At 49.6% G+C, this 14336-nt stretch overlaps 1 protein-coding gene across 1 annotated transcript in view; it reads left to right on the top strand.

Moving 5' to 3' along the window:
• The first annotated feature begins 1631 nt into the window (after nt 1-1631).
• The window catches only part of RND2 (Rho family GTPase 2), a 37364-nt gene continuing 24659 nt past the window's right edge, over nt 1632-14336 (top strand). Inside the window, exons 1-2 of the mRNA XM_081166904.1 lie at nt 1632-1841; nt 3367-3454. Of these exons, the coding sequence (XP_081023030.1) occupies nt 1740-1841; nt 3367-3454 (190 nt within the window). The 5' untranslated portion in view covers nt 1632-1739. The remainder of the gene's footprint in view (nt 1842-3366; nt 3455-14336) is intronic.

Raw genomic sequence — 14336 nt, 5'->3', positions numbered from 1 at the left:
TGGGACTCTCAAGAGTCTCCTCCAGCACCATAATTCAAAAGCATCAATTCTTCGGGGATCAGCCTTCTTTATGGTCCAGCTCTCACTTCCATACATCACTACTGGGAAAACCATAGCTTTTACTATACGGACCTTTGTCGGCAAGGTGATGTCTCTGCTTTTTAAGATGCTGTCTAGGCAGTGTCTTGTTTTTCTCACCAAGAGCAGTCTTTGAGTGCTAATGACAGCAAAAGGGGTTGTGAATTTTCAGATAATGCTCTAAATTAATCCCAATCAGAAAAGAAGGGTAACATTTTCTGCGGGGGCCGAGGGCCTGCAGAGCGAGCACAATATATAGGATAATTAAATATTTTTAGGCTCGCCCAGCTCTCATGATTAGTGGCGTTAATTAGAACCGTTTCCTCCCCCTCCTCCTTCGCTCAACGCTTGGGGGAAGAACGGCGCCCCCCGGTGGCCGAAGGAGGAAAGAAGCGATGACGCCGCCGACCGGGAACCAAGCGCTTTTGCTGCTCTTTTCTTTCTGCAAATGTTTTGAGAATTCCTCTCTCTCTGCATCACTACGGCATCTCTGTCTTGGGAATGGCATCTCCCCCTTTCTTTCTTACTAGGGAAAAGGGGGGGGGGAGAGAAAACCTACTTTGCATCTCAATTTCTCATTTCATGGGGGAAAACGAAGCACGTTGCGAGAGAACACTTATTTCGGGGGGGGTTAAAACAACTGGATTTATTATTTTTTTAAAAAAAGTGGGGTTTAGCAATAAATCCCCACAAATGCTGGGGAGCAAGAAACTGATCTGCGTTTGCCCGTCAAAGCAATTGCATTTTTTCTTTTCCCCACGTGGTGGCCCCGAAGAGGGAGAGACTGGGGGCAAAAAGACGGAAAGGAATGGACCCTGCAAGTTTCCCCCCTTCTTCTTTCCATGCAGTGCCGTAGCGTGGGGGGTGCAGGGGGGCCGGCCGCACCGGGCGCAACATCTGGGGGGTAGGGTTAGGGGGCGCAAATCCACGGGTTAGGGGGCGCAAATGACTTGCCTTGCCACGGGTGCTGACAACCCACCTACGCCACTGATTCCATGATCAAGCGGGGGGCTTTTTTAAAAAAAGGGTGGGCATGGCGATTTTTTTTTGGGGGGGGGTGTCGCGGTTCTGCACCAAGGACGGAAACCTCTGCGGGATAATTCCTAAAGGGGGGCTGGCGAAGAAGCCTCATATCCGAGATGCATGGAGGCGGATGGAGTTTTTGGGGGGGGAGGTCGCGCGGAGAGATAGGAGCAACTCATCAGCGCACCGCATAAAATATTTGAGGGTCCGCCTTCCCCCATTGATGGACATTGCCATTCAAAACATTGCCAAGTTGGAATAAAATACTGGAATAAAATATTGGCATCGGGGGGGGGGGGGAGAGAGAGAGCTAAACCCGCTCCCCCGGTTGCGCATCAGCAAAAGGGACCCTCCGGACGCGCCGGCGAGGCTGGTCTGGTCTGGTCCTGGGGGGGGGGGGGGACGCCTGCTCCAGGGCGCCGCCTGCTGGCGACGGGAGGGTAGGAGCGCCGCGAGGGGGCCGGCGGCGAGACAGGGGCTCCGGAGGGCGGAGCAGGGGGTGCGGCATCGGGAGCCGGGAAGCCGCGGCAGGAGCCTGTCTGCCAGCGCGGAGGCGGCGGCGATGTTGCTCCTGCTCTTTTCCCGGCGCGGCGACTGAGCGGCGGCCCGCGCCGTCTTGCCTGCCTTGGGAAGGCGCCATGGAGAGCCAGCTGGCCCGCTGCAAGATCGTGGTGGTGGGCGACAGCCAGTGCGGCAAGACGGCGCTGCTCCACGTCTTCGCCAAGGACACCTACCCCGAGGTACGGGGCGGGGGGCGGACAGCCTCCCGCAGAGGGAGCCACATCCGACGGGGCGGGGAAGCCGGAGGGGAAGGAAGGGACCTCCGACGGTCGCGGTTGGTGGGTGGGGGGTTCGGGAGATGCAGCCGGAGAGGGGCGTCCAGGCAAGGCGAGCAGGGCTGCCGGTTGGCCAGCGGGGTCTCCGGTTCCTCCGAGGGGGCGGGCGGCCGGCCGGTCTCAGGACGTCGAAGAACCGCAGCTCGGTGGGGTTAGCGCCCGCTTTGCGCTTCCGGGAGGTCCCAGGTCTTGGATCCCCGACGGCAGCGTCGTCCCGAGAGGGCAGAGAGTCCGTGTTTTTAGACGGTGCCCACTGGGTAGGGTGTCCCCTCGGATGTGGCCGGAGACTGCGGGATTTGGGGGGGGGGTCTTAGGAAGGGATACGGCTTGTGTCACCTGTTGGGAGAGCCAGGGGCAAGATGGGAGCAGGAAGAGGCAAACACACAGAACTGAAATACTCTGGAAGTGGAGGGGCAAAATGCAAGGGCTTGTGTGTGTCATGTGGGGTGTAAAATAGGTTTTTTGGGGGGCTGAAGGGACCTGGGAGGGATTCTCCGCACAGGGGGCGGTTCAAGGAGCTTCCCCGCTTCTGCCATAATCGATTCCTTCATCTTCCAAGGTGCCACAAAAATCCTCTTTTTCGGTTAGACTGACTTAGCAGGTTAGGTTAGAGAGTTTGGGTGTCTGGGTGGGGGGGGGCAATTTTGAGAGGGGTGAAGAAGATGGAGGAGGTTCAAGTGAGGAGCCGGGTTCAGGAAAAGCTGGGAGGGAGATTTAGGGTTCTGTAGGGAAACTATGGAACTGAGGAACCGCTGGAACATCAGGCGGAATGTCAGAAACCCGGAACAACCTGCCTGCCTGCCTCCCTTTGTGGGGCGGCTGGATTTAGGGCAGAGCATCTAGTTCCCTCTAGCTGAGGGCCATAATAATAACAACAACAACAACAACAACAACAACAACAATAATAATAATAATAATAATAATAGCTACTAAGAAGCTACGTAAGAAAGCAACTCTACCAAAAGGAATTATTGTGAAAATACGAAATATTCTTTTTTGCGGGGGGCACCAAATTTTGTCCTTGCATAAAATCGGCCTCTGTTGGGACTGAGGGTTGCAGAACTCAGTAAAAGACCTAGGGCTTCTTCTCAGTGCCTTGGCTGTGTCCTGAGACAGAACTTCCTCTAAGCAACCAGGGAGGACCTCTCTTTTGCTTTTACTGCAACATGGCCAGGATCCCACAGGAACCACAAATTAGGACGAAAGGTCTTCCAGAGGCAGAGGCGTGCACCGTAAATGTTTGCTTTCAGAAACGGAGTGTTGCTCTTGGGGTTGTGAGGTCTGGCTGCGAGTGTGTCAGGGACCCAGGCGTGCGAAATCTGGGTTGGGGGTGCTTGCAGGGGCGGGGGATGTTTCTCCCAGTCGGCGGCATGGCCCCCGATTCTGTGGTTTCATGCATTCTGTTGTCTCTGCTGCCCCTCCCTTGCAGAACTATGTCCCCACGGTGTTCGAGAACTACACGGCCAGTTTTGAGATCGAAAAGCAGCGCATCGAACTCAACATGTGGGACACTTCAGGTGAGTGTGGAGCCGGAGGGAGGGATTTGCGCTTGGGAAAGTCTGGGTTGAAACTTGGGTTGGGGGCACGGAGTGCTCTGGAACTGGTAACTAGGCTGAATTTTGCCTGTCCCAGTTGAGGGTTTTTGCGACATATTCCTGTTTACCCAAACGAATGTGCCCTCTGAGTGATTCCAGGAGTTTTAGCACCACTGCCGTACAAGGGACAGTTTATTTGTTTGTTTCCTTGTTTTCCTTGACCATTCCTAACCTTGCTTGGAAGATCTTTCTTTCCTGGCTGCAGCTGCCTGGTTTGGAAGTTTTGTGCTTCGCATGTGTTTGGGTGGATACTTTCCTCCCTTATAGTTTTAACTTGGAGCATTAGTTTAACCAGTGTTTCCCAAACCTGGGTGTCCAGCTGTTTTTGGACTACAACTCCCATCATCCTTGCTAACTAGGGATGATGGGAGTTGTAGTCCGAAAACAGCTGGACACCCAGGTTTGGGAAACACTCGGAGTTAAACAACCATCAGGCTTTAAATTTCTCCCACTGACTTCCACAAAGGATTATCAGGTTCCCTTTTTCTCTTGGCTCCAGAAATTGCCGTCAACACTCGCCCAGTGTTTTCCAGCATTCTCCTTGCATCCGTTCTTGGGATTATTATAATTTTACCCCAAGGCTCAAGCCTGTGCTGTTCTCTGGAAAACCCTTTCCCTTAATCTCAAATGCGGTAAGGGGAAAATCTCTCTTTCGTATGACTTCATATGTTTCGGCTAAGCACTGGTACTTCGATCCTGGTCTAGTAAAACCTAGTTACACATCAAGCCCTTTGTTGGGGGGAGCAGTTGTGATGAACTGGTGGTGAGAGAAATACACTTTGTATATGCTCAGAGTTTGCTTCTCCCAGAGCTGGGCAACAGCATTACAAGGTGGTTCTGCTGCTGAGACCTGCTTCAAATCCCGTCTTGGATATCCTTTATATAAAATTTTTCCCCTCAACTACAACACCGCTCATAACCCCCTCTGGATTATGTGGGGCTAGCCTGCTTTACCTACTTTTTTGAAAAGGTTATAGGGGGATAACATGATCTGGCTAAAATTGGGTGGGGGTGGAAATCATGATGCTGGAGCTTTCCAATTTCATTTAAGGACCCCTCCCTGCCTCTTCCACACACACACCCCGCCCCCACCTGCAGTAATTAAAGTACTGCCTTCCTATCCACTCTGTGGCCTCTTTATTTTTGGTGTCCTGTTTCCTGGTAGCACCTGCCTAGGAGTACCTGTGAGAAGGTACAGAATGAATTCTGAGATTCAGGGTGAGGCCAAGAATGAATGAGGCACGAAAAGCTCCGGATCCGAGGGCAGACCTCGCCCCTGGAAGGAATGTAAGGGGAGAAGGGCCCGTTTTCGTACTTTCTTTGCCTGCAAAGAGGGAACGTTTAGTTCTTGCCAGCATTTTAGAAGCAGCTGGGTCCTGGAAGCAATTCTGGGGGTTGTCTGGCTCAGCCTGGCTGCCTTTTATGCCTTTTGCCTTTTATTTGTAACCCCTCCCCCCCAAAAAAAACCCATTTCTTTGTGGTTTTCCATATGCGAGAGAAGGGGCGGTGTTGTGCTTCAGGCTTGATGCTACAGAGGAGGAACAGAAGAAGATGCAATGCTTTGGCCATGATGCGTAGGATAAATGTCCCCATTTTTGTTTTGTTTTGAGAGGGATGGAGAGAAGGATCACCCAAACTACCGGGGCTTCTTCTTTCCTCTGCCTCGACTCCAGCTTTTGCATTTATTAACTTCGCAGCCTCGCGATTGGCACGGCCAGAGCCTTGCCTTGGCACGGCACCTCTCGCCTGCTTTTGTCGAGTTGCGTAAAGGGCTCTCCTGTGTGCAGTGCAGCTGTGGCGAAATTGCCGGTGGCTCCTCGGGAGGCTGCAGAAAGGCTCTTCTGTCTGGGTAGAGAAAAGAGCGTCTCTTCCTTGGGCTGTGGGAGGAGGAAGCGAGCAAACAATCCTCCTGCTGTGGGAGGCCGGAGCGCGGTGCACAAAATGATCACAAAGCTAACGGCGCAGAGACACGAGCGTTGTTTGGAGCTGGCAAACGTTCCGTGGCTAACAGGCGAGCAAGCTGCAGCCACAGACTCTGCAGTCTGGCCAAGGGAGGAGAGTCGCAGAAATGCTTCGTAACGGATCAGCTAGGCTCATGGCAAATTGGCAGAGGGTTGGTCTATAGGTGTCTTATTAAGCCGTGTGTGCTAATGACCGAAAACTGCACTTGGAGATGAGAGGCTTTTAGGGATGGTGTCCACCATCGGTTTGGAAAGGTGTGGGCTACCTGTGGCACACCGGACATCGATAGATTTCCACTTCCTAGCCGGTAGGCTGGGATGTTGCTCCTAGCAACATGTGGCTGGCCCCAGGTTCCCCATCCCTCAGATATAAGCCAGGATAGAAAGGGCTTCTCAATGTCACAGGAGGGGTGGCGATGTGGTCCAAAACACTGAGCCTCTTGGACTTGCTGATCAGAAGGTCAGCAGTTTGAATCCCCGCAGCAGAGTGAGCTCCCGTTGCTCTGTCCCAGCTCCTGCCAACCTAGCAGTTCGAAAGCACGCCAGTGCAAGGAGATAAATAGGTGCCGTTCCAGCGGAAAGGTAAACAGCGTTTCCATGCACTCTGGTTTCCGTCACTGTGTCCCGTTGTGCCAGAAGTGGTTTAGTCATGCTGGCCACATGACCTGGAAAGCTGTCTGTGGACAAACACCAGCTCTCTCGGCCTGAAAGTGAGATGAGAGTCGCCCCAGAGTCGCCTTTGACTGGACTTAACTGTCCAGCGGTCCTTTACCTTCCTTCTGTAGAGGGATTTTTGCCTCTGACCCCAGACCCTCCAAGTATCCCTATTTTCCAGGGACAGTCCCGGATTTACAGAAGCCGGCTCGGTTTCTGATTAGATCCTGGAATGTCCCACTTTTCCTTAAGATGTCCCTATTTTCATTGGAGAAATGTAGGAGGGTATGGAGTTAGGCGACCCCTGAGCCAAGGAGATAAGGAACTATACAACCTTTAGAAGACATCTGAAGGCAGCCCTGTATAGGGAAGTTTTTCAATGTTTAATGAGCTCACCCCGTTGTGGGGATTCGAACCACCAACCTTCTGATCGGCAAGCCCTAGGCTTGTGGTGTAGACCACAGAGCCACCCGCGTCCCAATCATGGAATAGGATGCCCCTATTTTCATCAGAGAAATGTTGTGGGGTATGACACCTGCGTTTGCCGCATCCCAAAGGACTTAGAAATTAGCCGTCCTGTTTCATATGCGCTTTGCCATGCAGCAAGGAAGGGGTTATGCTACTGGTGAGATAAATGAAGCCTCTCGTTCCACCCAGGGCTCAGACATTCGTTCTACAGCCCCTGCAATCCTGCTCCAGAATGGGTGGCTTTTCAGTCTGGTCCGGCAAAGCAGCTTTGAATGCTCTTGGAAGGATGTGCCTGCCCTTGGCGGGCTTGGAGCAGAAACCCTCCGAGATTTGAGCACTTGGTGGTGGTGCCCACATGCCCAAAGTAATTGATTAGGAACATTTCTGAGCACAGAAACTGTCTGCAAGGGAGAATAGGAGTTACAGCTGCTTAATTTATTGCATTGCAAGGGCTGCAAGTCTGGAGGGAGGGTGGCGAGAATGTAAAGGAACGTTAAGTCTTCCTGATAGGAACGGCAGTGGATGTTCTAATTCATGGGTGGGCAAACTAAGGCCCGGGGCCCGGATCCGGCCCAATCTGGCCTTCTGAATCCGGCCCGCGGACAGGCTGGGAATCAGCATGTTTTTACATGAGTAGAATGTGTCCTTTTATTTAAAATGCATCTCTGAGTTATTTGTGGGGCATAGGAATTCGTTCATCCCCCCCCAAAAAAAATAGTCTGCCCCCCCAAGGTCTGAGGGACAGTGGACCGGCCCCCTGCTGAAAAAGTTTGCTGACCCCTGTTCTAATTCTCTGCCACTGTCTCTTGTTAGCTTTTTAAAAAAAGGATTCTCTGTTACATTGCTGCTTTTATCCTGAAACTATTTTAAAGCTAGTAACGAGGAGGAAACAAGTGTAACCATTTAAATCCGGCACCTCTTGGAGTTAGTTTTTCAACTCTTCATTCCCAAATGCTTCCTTTGGGAAATGTGGTAAGTGTGTTTTTATTTCGAAGGGAGACGCTCCGGTCTGTTTGGAAGTTGCAGCGAATCCATAATCCCCAATAACGCAGGGGTCAATTGCTGCTGCCTAGAGGCTTTCTCTTTTGTTAATGCTTAGGTTATTTCCATGTCGAGTCCTGGCAACTGCAGTCAAGTTTCATGGCTTACCTTAAGCCTCCCTATTCGTTCCTTCTGAAAATCTTGTTCCAGGGGCAAAGCTGAGGACCGCGAATAGCCTCCCTCAAGTGAAGCCCTCTCCCAGCCTTTATAAACAACACCACCACAACTCTCACTATTTCCATAAGGAAACTTTGATTGCCTTCTTCCTTCCCTGGCAATATGTAATTTGACATCCTTTATGTGTTTGTTTGTGTGTGTGTTATCTCACTGCATTACAGATAGGGATGAGGGCGGATTTTGTTTGGTCTGCATTTTTAAGCAAGCCCACCTAATTCGTGTATCCCAGGCTAGAATCCACTGATCGGAACATAATTATTCTCCCACTTCTGAGCTTCTCTGAATTTTATTTCTTTATTGGCCCCTTTTTTCAGCCGAGAAGTGTATTTTAGGATAAAATGCATTTAGAAATGTGTGCTTTGAGATAAAAGATGAATTTAAATACGGTGGGGTTTTCTTGGCACCAGTTTTAAAATGTTAACATTAAAGTGGAAACAGGATGGAACAGGCATCCAGGATGAACTCGTGCAAACTAGAACGATCCACCTGTCCGTAATTGCAGGTGGTGGAAGCCATTGGTCACTTCCTAATTAAAATCCCCCCAACTCCTGGTGGTGTGTTATCTCTCCCAAGGCTTGGTCTTCTGGGAAGTGGCTTGCAGAGGTTTTCTCCCCCACCCAAATCCCTGACCATATAAAGAACTGATGAGTAGCTTTGAATAGGTACCCGTGGTTTTTCCTTCCTCGCAAAGGAGGAATGCCATCTGTACTGTTGTTCTGTTCCGTTTGTTCTCTTCCTCCTTTACAGCCATCCTTCTCTAGAGACTCTGGTGAACAGTAGTCCTTTGGGGGACGCTGGGGGCAGGAATGACAGCGCTGGTGGGACTACAAATGGATTCAGAGTCTTAAGTGGGCTGTCTTGTACCAGTGCAACCACTCTTGCACCTCTTTCGGTCTAGCTTGGGTCTCATGAGCTGCTGTGTGTGAGGCGAAGCTTGGTTCCTGGTTCCTTATTCAGCACACCAGCCTGAATAAGGGACTGATGTTCGCATGCCCCTGTACCCCAAAATAAGCCTAAGACCACCCCATATCATGCACCCTCCACGACTGGGAATCAGAACCCTTTGATACGCACACACTAGGGCTGGGCGATATCTGGTTTTCAGCATCGTAATATATCACCAGCTAAAAAATGCAATGTACTGCTATATCACAGTGTCTGAAATAAGGATGGAGCTATGTAGACAGGCATCGGCTGGCTTCACAGTTTTTCTTGCATCGTGATTTTTGCCGGTGCCTGCTCTTGTGATTTGCTGCAGAGTTAACAGGGGCTGCAGGAATCGAGAGAAGCACTGGCTTGCTTCATGGTTTCCCCCACATTGTGCTTTTTGCATAGCGCACATACAGTGGTGCCTCGCAAGACGAAATTAATTCGTTCCGCGAGTTTTTTCGTCTAGCGAATTTTTCGTCTTGCGAAGCACGGTGTCGGAAAAGTTTTGGAAAAGCTTCAAAAATCACCAAAAACCTCAAAAAAGGCTACCACGCCGCGTTCTATGAGTTGCTCCTCAAAGTCAAGTCGCAACTGTATTAACGGTGTTAAGAAAAAGGAAACAAACTTGCAAGACGTTTTCGTCTTGCGAAGCAAGCCCATAGGGAAATTCGTCTTGCGAAGCAGCTCAAAAACCGCAAAACCCTTTTGTCTAGCGAGTTTTTCGTCTTGCGAGGCATTCGTCTTGCGGGGCACCACTGTATTGTATACCATGATTCGCGATATATCGCCAGGTCAAAAGTTATGAAACAGATTATCACGATATGAACCAGTTTTGGATGATATATCGCCCAGCCCTAACATGCACCGTGATTCGCGATATATTGCCCGGTCAAAAATTACGAAACTGATATCACAATATGAACTTCAAACTGGTTTTGGGCGAAATATTGATATATCAACCAGCCCTAACACGTGTGTGTGCGCGCGCATACACATACACACACACACACACACTGTCCTAAAGGACTGCATTGAAGCATGTTTCTCAAATGCATCATGCCCCTAGGCAACACTGAGGAATAAGGGAATGTTTGCACCTTGAAATAAAGTCTTGGCCCACCCAAAATTAGGCATCCCTCCCTCCAAAATACAGTGGTACATCTGGATGCGAACGGGATCCATTCCGGAGCCCCGTTTGCATCCTGAGTAGAACGCAATCTGCAACTGCGTATGCGCGGGCCACGATTTGCCACTTCTGCGCATGACATCATTTTGAGCATCTGCGCATGTGCGAGCTGCGAAACCCAGAACTAACGTGTTCTGTTACTTCTGGGTCAACGCAGAGCGCAACCCGAAAACGCTCAACCTGAAGCATATTTAACCCGAGGTATGACTGTACTGCTTCCCGCAAGGCTACCCAGCGTCACGTCCAAACCAGTGCTTTGGTTTTGCCCAGGTTCCTGCCAGCTATGCTGCTCATGTGCTGACAGTTCCCAGTATGCCTATAAACGAATAAAGGATCGGTGTCTCTCCCCCCTCGAAACAGGCTTTGGGCTGTCCTGAATCATGCAGGCTTCTCCCCGATGCCTTGGCATCATTTCTGGCCCAGAGCTTCATTTTGTGCAAGTCACTTGCGATGTCCCCTGCCATTTATTTCTTCTCCTCGCAAGCGCGCTGACAAATGCGTCCCTCCAGGAACGAGGCTTTCCTCCAGCTGCCGCCGCTGCCTCTGGCAGCAGCCTCCTTTTAAGCAGTGAAAGGCAGCGCTTCGGATATCACAGCAGGCAGCCGTTTTAAAATCCAAAAGAGGAAGGGGGTGGAAGGAAGCCATTGTGATGAGCATTCCCACCCACCCCCAAAAAGGAGCCAAAATCAATCCATCAGCTACAAATGGGGTGGAGATTGGGGTGTGGGCATTTTCCTATACAGTGGTACCTCGTGTTACATACCATCCCCCTTGCGAATGCTGCGGGTTATGAGCTCCGCTAACCCGGAAATAAATGCTCTGGGTTGCGAACTTTGCCCCAGGATGCGAGCGGAAGTCGAATGGCGGCAGCATGGCAGCAGTGGGAGGCGCCATTAGTGAAAGTGCGCCTCATGTTATGAGTGGTTTCAGGTTGAGAACGGACCTCCGGAACAAAGAAAGTTCGTAACCGGAGGTACCACTGTATGGGTTTCCCCAAACTTGGGTCTCCAACTACAGTTCCCATCATCCCTGACCACTTGTCCTGCTGGCTAGAGAAGATGGGAGTTGTAGTCTAAAAACAGCGGGAGACTTAAGTTTGGGAAACCCTGGTCTAGAATGTAAAAGCCTATTTCATTTGTTGTGGTGGTGGTTTTTAACCAAAACCCAATTCCACTATAAGAGACCCACTTAAAGAGTTGAGTTGCTACAGGTTTTCCGTGTGATGAGTGTTTCTGCTCCATAGCTGGATTTCATGGGAACGATGGGGAAGTGTGTTTCAGTTTGTCATTGCTGTTTATTTGCCTCCATCTCACTATGCGATGCTTTATAGCAGGAGTGGGAAACCTGAGGCCCTCCAGACCAGGTCGGACTCCCCCTCCCATCAGCCCCAAACATAATGATCAGGACCCCAGGTTCTCCACCCACCCCACTTACAAAACGATAATACGATAACGATAATCTTTATTGTCCTTGTCCCATACAGAACAACGAAATTGGAAAAAAATCTACATCAGACAGTCAAAAACCAACAAGCCTGCTATCCCAACTATCCTAGCTTGGTTGACCCCCTAAAAACTCTGATACCCCATAATTAAATACAATATACTCCCATAGAGACTGCGTTTAAAACCAAAATCACATTTGGATAGAAACTGTTTCTCAGGCAGCTAGTCCTAGTCCTAGTCTTTATAACCCTGTACCTTCTTCCAGAAGGCAGAAGCTGAAAGAGATCACAAACTTCACGAATGGAGATAATAATAATAATAATAATAATAATAATAATAATAATAATAATAATAATAATAATAATTTATTATTTATACCCCGCCCATCTGGCTGCGTCCCCCCAGCCACTCTGGGCGGCTTCCAATAAAACACTAAAATACAATAACCTATTAAACATAAAAAGCTTCCCTAAACAGGGCTGCCTTTAGATGTCTTCTAAAAGTTTGGTAGTTATTTTTCTCTTTGACATCTGGTGGGAGGGTGTTCCACAGGGCGGGCGCCACTACCGAGAAGGCCCTCTGCCTGGTTCCCTGTAACTTGGCTTCTCACAGTGAGGGAACCGCCAGAAGGCCCTCGGCGCTGGACCTCAGTGTCCGGGCAGAACGATGGAGGTTGTAGCTGCATCACTGTTGGGTTTGGTCGGGGATTGTTTTGGGGAGCTAAGGGTTTAAGCAAAAAGCACATTGTGGTTGAGTTTCCGGGGGGATGTGGAGGATGACAGAGGACCAAACTGGGTGAGATCTTGAAGGCAGCCAGGTGGTTTCACTTCACTGTCTCCAGTGTTGTTTTCCCCCCAGAATAACAGCCACAGGGGGGAAGTTGGGAAATGTGGGGTGTGGTTTTTCCATCCTGCCCCTCTAAGCTGCCACTTGTCTCTAGAGGGAAGTTTCTGAAGGAAGCTGAACCCTTGCCCGACTCCATTGCACTCCAGTGTACCTATCAATATCCTCTTATTTTCTCTACAGCTTAAATTTAGAAGGGGGTGGGGTGGGAACTGGGCATATTAAACGCTCACACCTTTAGCTTGTCTAGTCTGGCTCTGTGTGTGTGTGTGTGTTTTATTGTCATTTGCCCCAAAGCACTGGAAATACAATACAAAGCGGGTAAAAGATGCTTTTTACTGGAACAACATAGCTTGGTATACGATTATGCAAGCTTTCAAGTTATAAAAAAAACACTTCCTCGGGCATGAATTGATAATTCTACTTCCATGGTTCTGGTTTCTTTCCCTAGTTTGTGGAAAGTGCTGGAGGAAAAGTAGAGCTAACCTTTGCATCTTTTCCTGGGCTGCTGCTTCTGCGCCCTGTTTTGCAGAGTCACCGAACACCCGTTCCCTTGGACCCCAGCAGATTTGACCCCAAATTTCTATTTTCTTTTCTTTTCTTTTTAAAAAAAGCATTGTGCGAGCTGCCGGCTCGGCGAGAGATAAAGCACTTGCTGGTCTCTGTTTTCCTTGGTGCTCTTCAGAGATTGGTGAAGAACCCGAAGCGAGGGAAACGGCTTATCGATTTTTCTCTTCCTCTTTCCCCAGAGAATGTGCGCGGCTGCTGAAATTGCTTGGATAAGGTCTGTGCTGATGGATGGATGCAAATCTTGGTGTGTGGAGAGCAGAGGGGAAGGGGGGGTGCCGTTCGACTTGGGCAATGCAGTGATCCTGAAAATGACTTTCACAGGGACAGGACTGGTGAGGGAAGCGTCACAAGGAGATAGCAAATTTCTAAGTGCGCCCCTGTTTTGAATCTGAGGCTGAGAGTATGTGAAATACCCTGAGAGTTATCTAGTCCAACCCCTCAATGGAGGAATCTGAGCTAAAGCGTCCATGACGGATAGGCACCCAACCTCTGCTTAAAAACCTCCAAGGAAGGAGAGTCCACAACCTTCTGAGGGAATCCGTTCCACTGTCGAACAGCTCTTCCCGCCAGAAGGTTCTTCCTGGTGTTTAGTTAGAATCTCATTTTTCTTGTACCCTGAATCTATTGGTTCGGTTCCGGCCCTCCAGAGCAAGAAAAAACAAGCTTGCGCCATCTCCCATCTTTAGAATTTGAAGATAACATTTGAAGATCATAGAGGAGAACGTCTCTGAGGATGTGCAGAGAGCCAAGTACCAGAGACCAACAGCTAGCTCCCAAGGGCAAATAATAATAATAATAATAATAATAATAATAATAATAATAATAATAATAATAATAATAAAATTTATTTATACCTCACCCTCCCCAGCCAAAGCTGGGCTCAGGGCGGTGAACACCAATAAAATCACAGTAATAACATAATAGGGGGGAAAGAGAAAAAACACACACATTTAAAATACAGGTTAAAATGCAATTTAATATGCAGCCTCATTTTAAAATAGCTGATAAATCAAGACCATAAGGGGAGGGAAACATAAGGGTCAGACTGAGTCCAAACCAAAGGCCAGGCGGAACAGCTCTGTCTTGCAGGCCCTGCGGAAAGATGTCAAGTCCCGCAGGGCTCTAGTCTCTTGAGACAGTGCATTCCACCACGTCGGGGCCAGTACTGAAAAGGCCCTGGCCCTAGTTGAGACCAATCTAACTGCCTTGCGACCTGGGACCTCCAAAATGTTGTCATTTGTGGACCTTAAGGTCCTCCATGTGGCATACCAGGAGAGGCGGTCCCGTAGGTACGAGGGTCCTAGGCCACATAGGGCTTTAAAGGTCAAAACCAGCATCTTAAACCTGACCCTGTACTCCACCGGGAGTCAGTGCAGTTGGTAAAGCACTGGATGAATGTTAGCCTTAGGTAACACTTCATAACTTTTCAGAAATCAGTTGCTGGCCCAGTGGGGTAATGAAATAAAATTGTCTAGAGAAAGGAACCTAATGCCTTTTGGAGAGTTGTGGGTTAAATGAAATGAGAGCTT

The sequence above is a fragment of the Podarcis bocagei genome, assembly GCF_964188305.1.
Source record: "Podarcis bocagei genome assembly, chromosome: 13".
Classification (NCBI taxonomy): domain Eukaryota; kingdom Metazoa; phylum Chordata; class Lepidosauria; order Squamata; family Lacertidae; genus Podarcis; species Podarcis bocagei.
The sequence above is the reverse complement of the archived record's forward strand: the minus strand, read 5'-3'. Positions and strand labels throughout refer to the sequence as shown.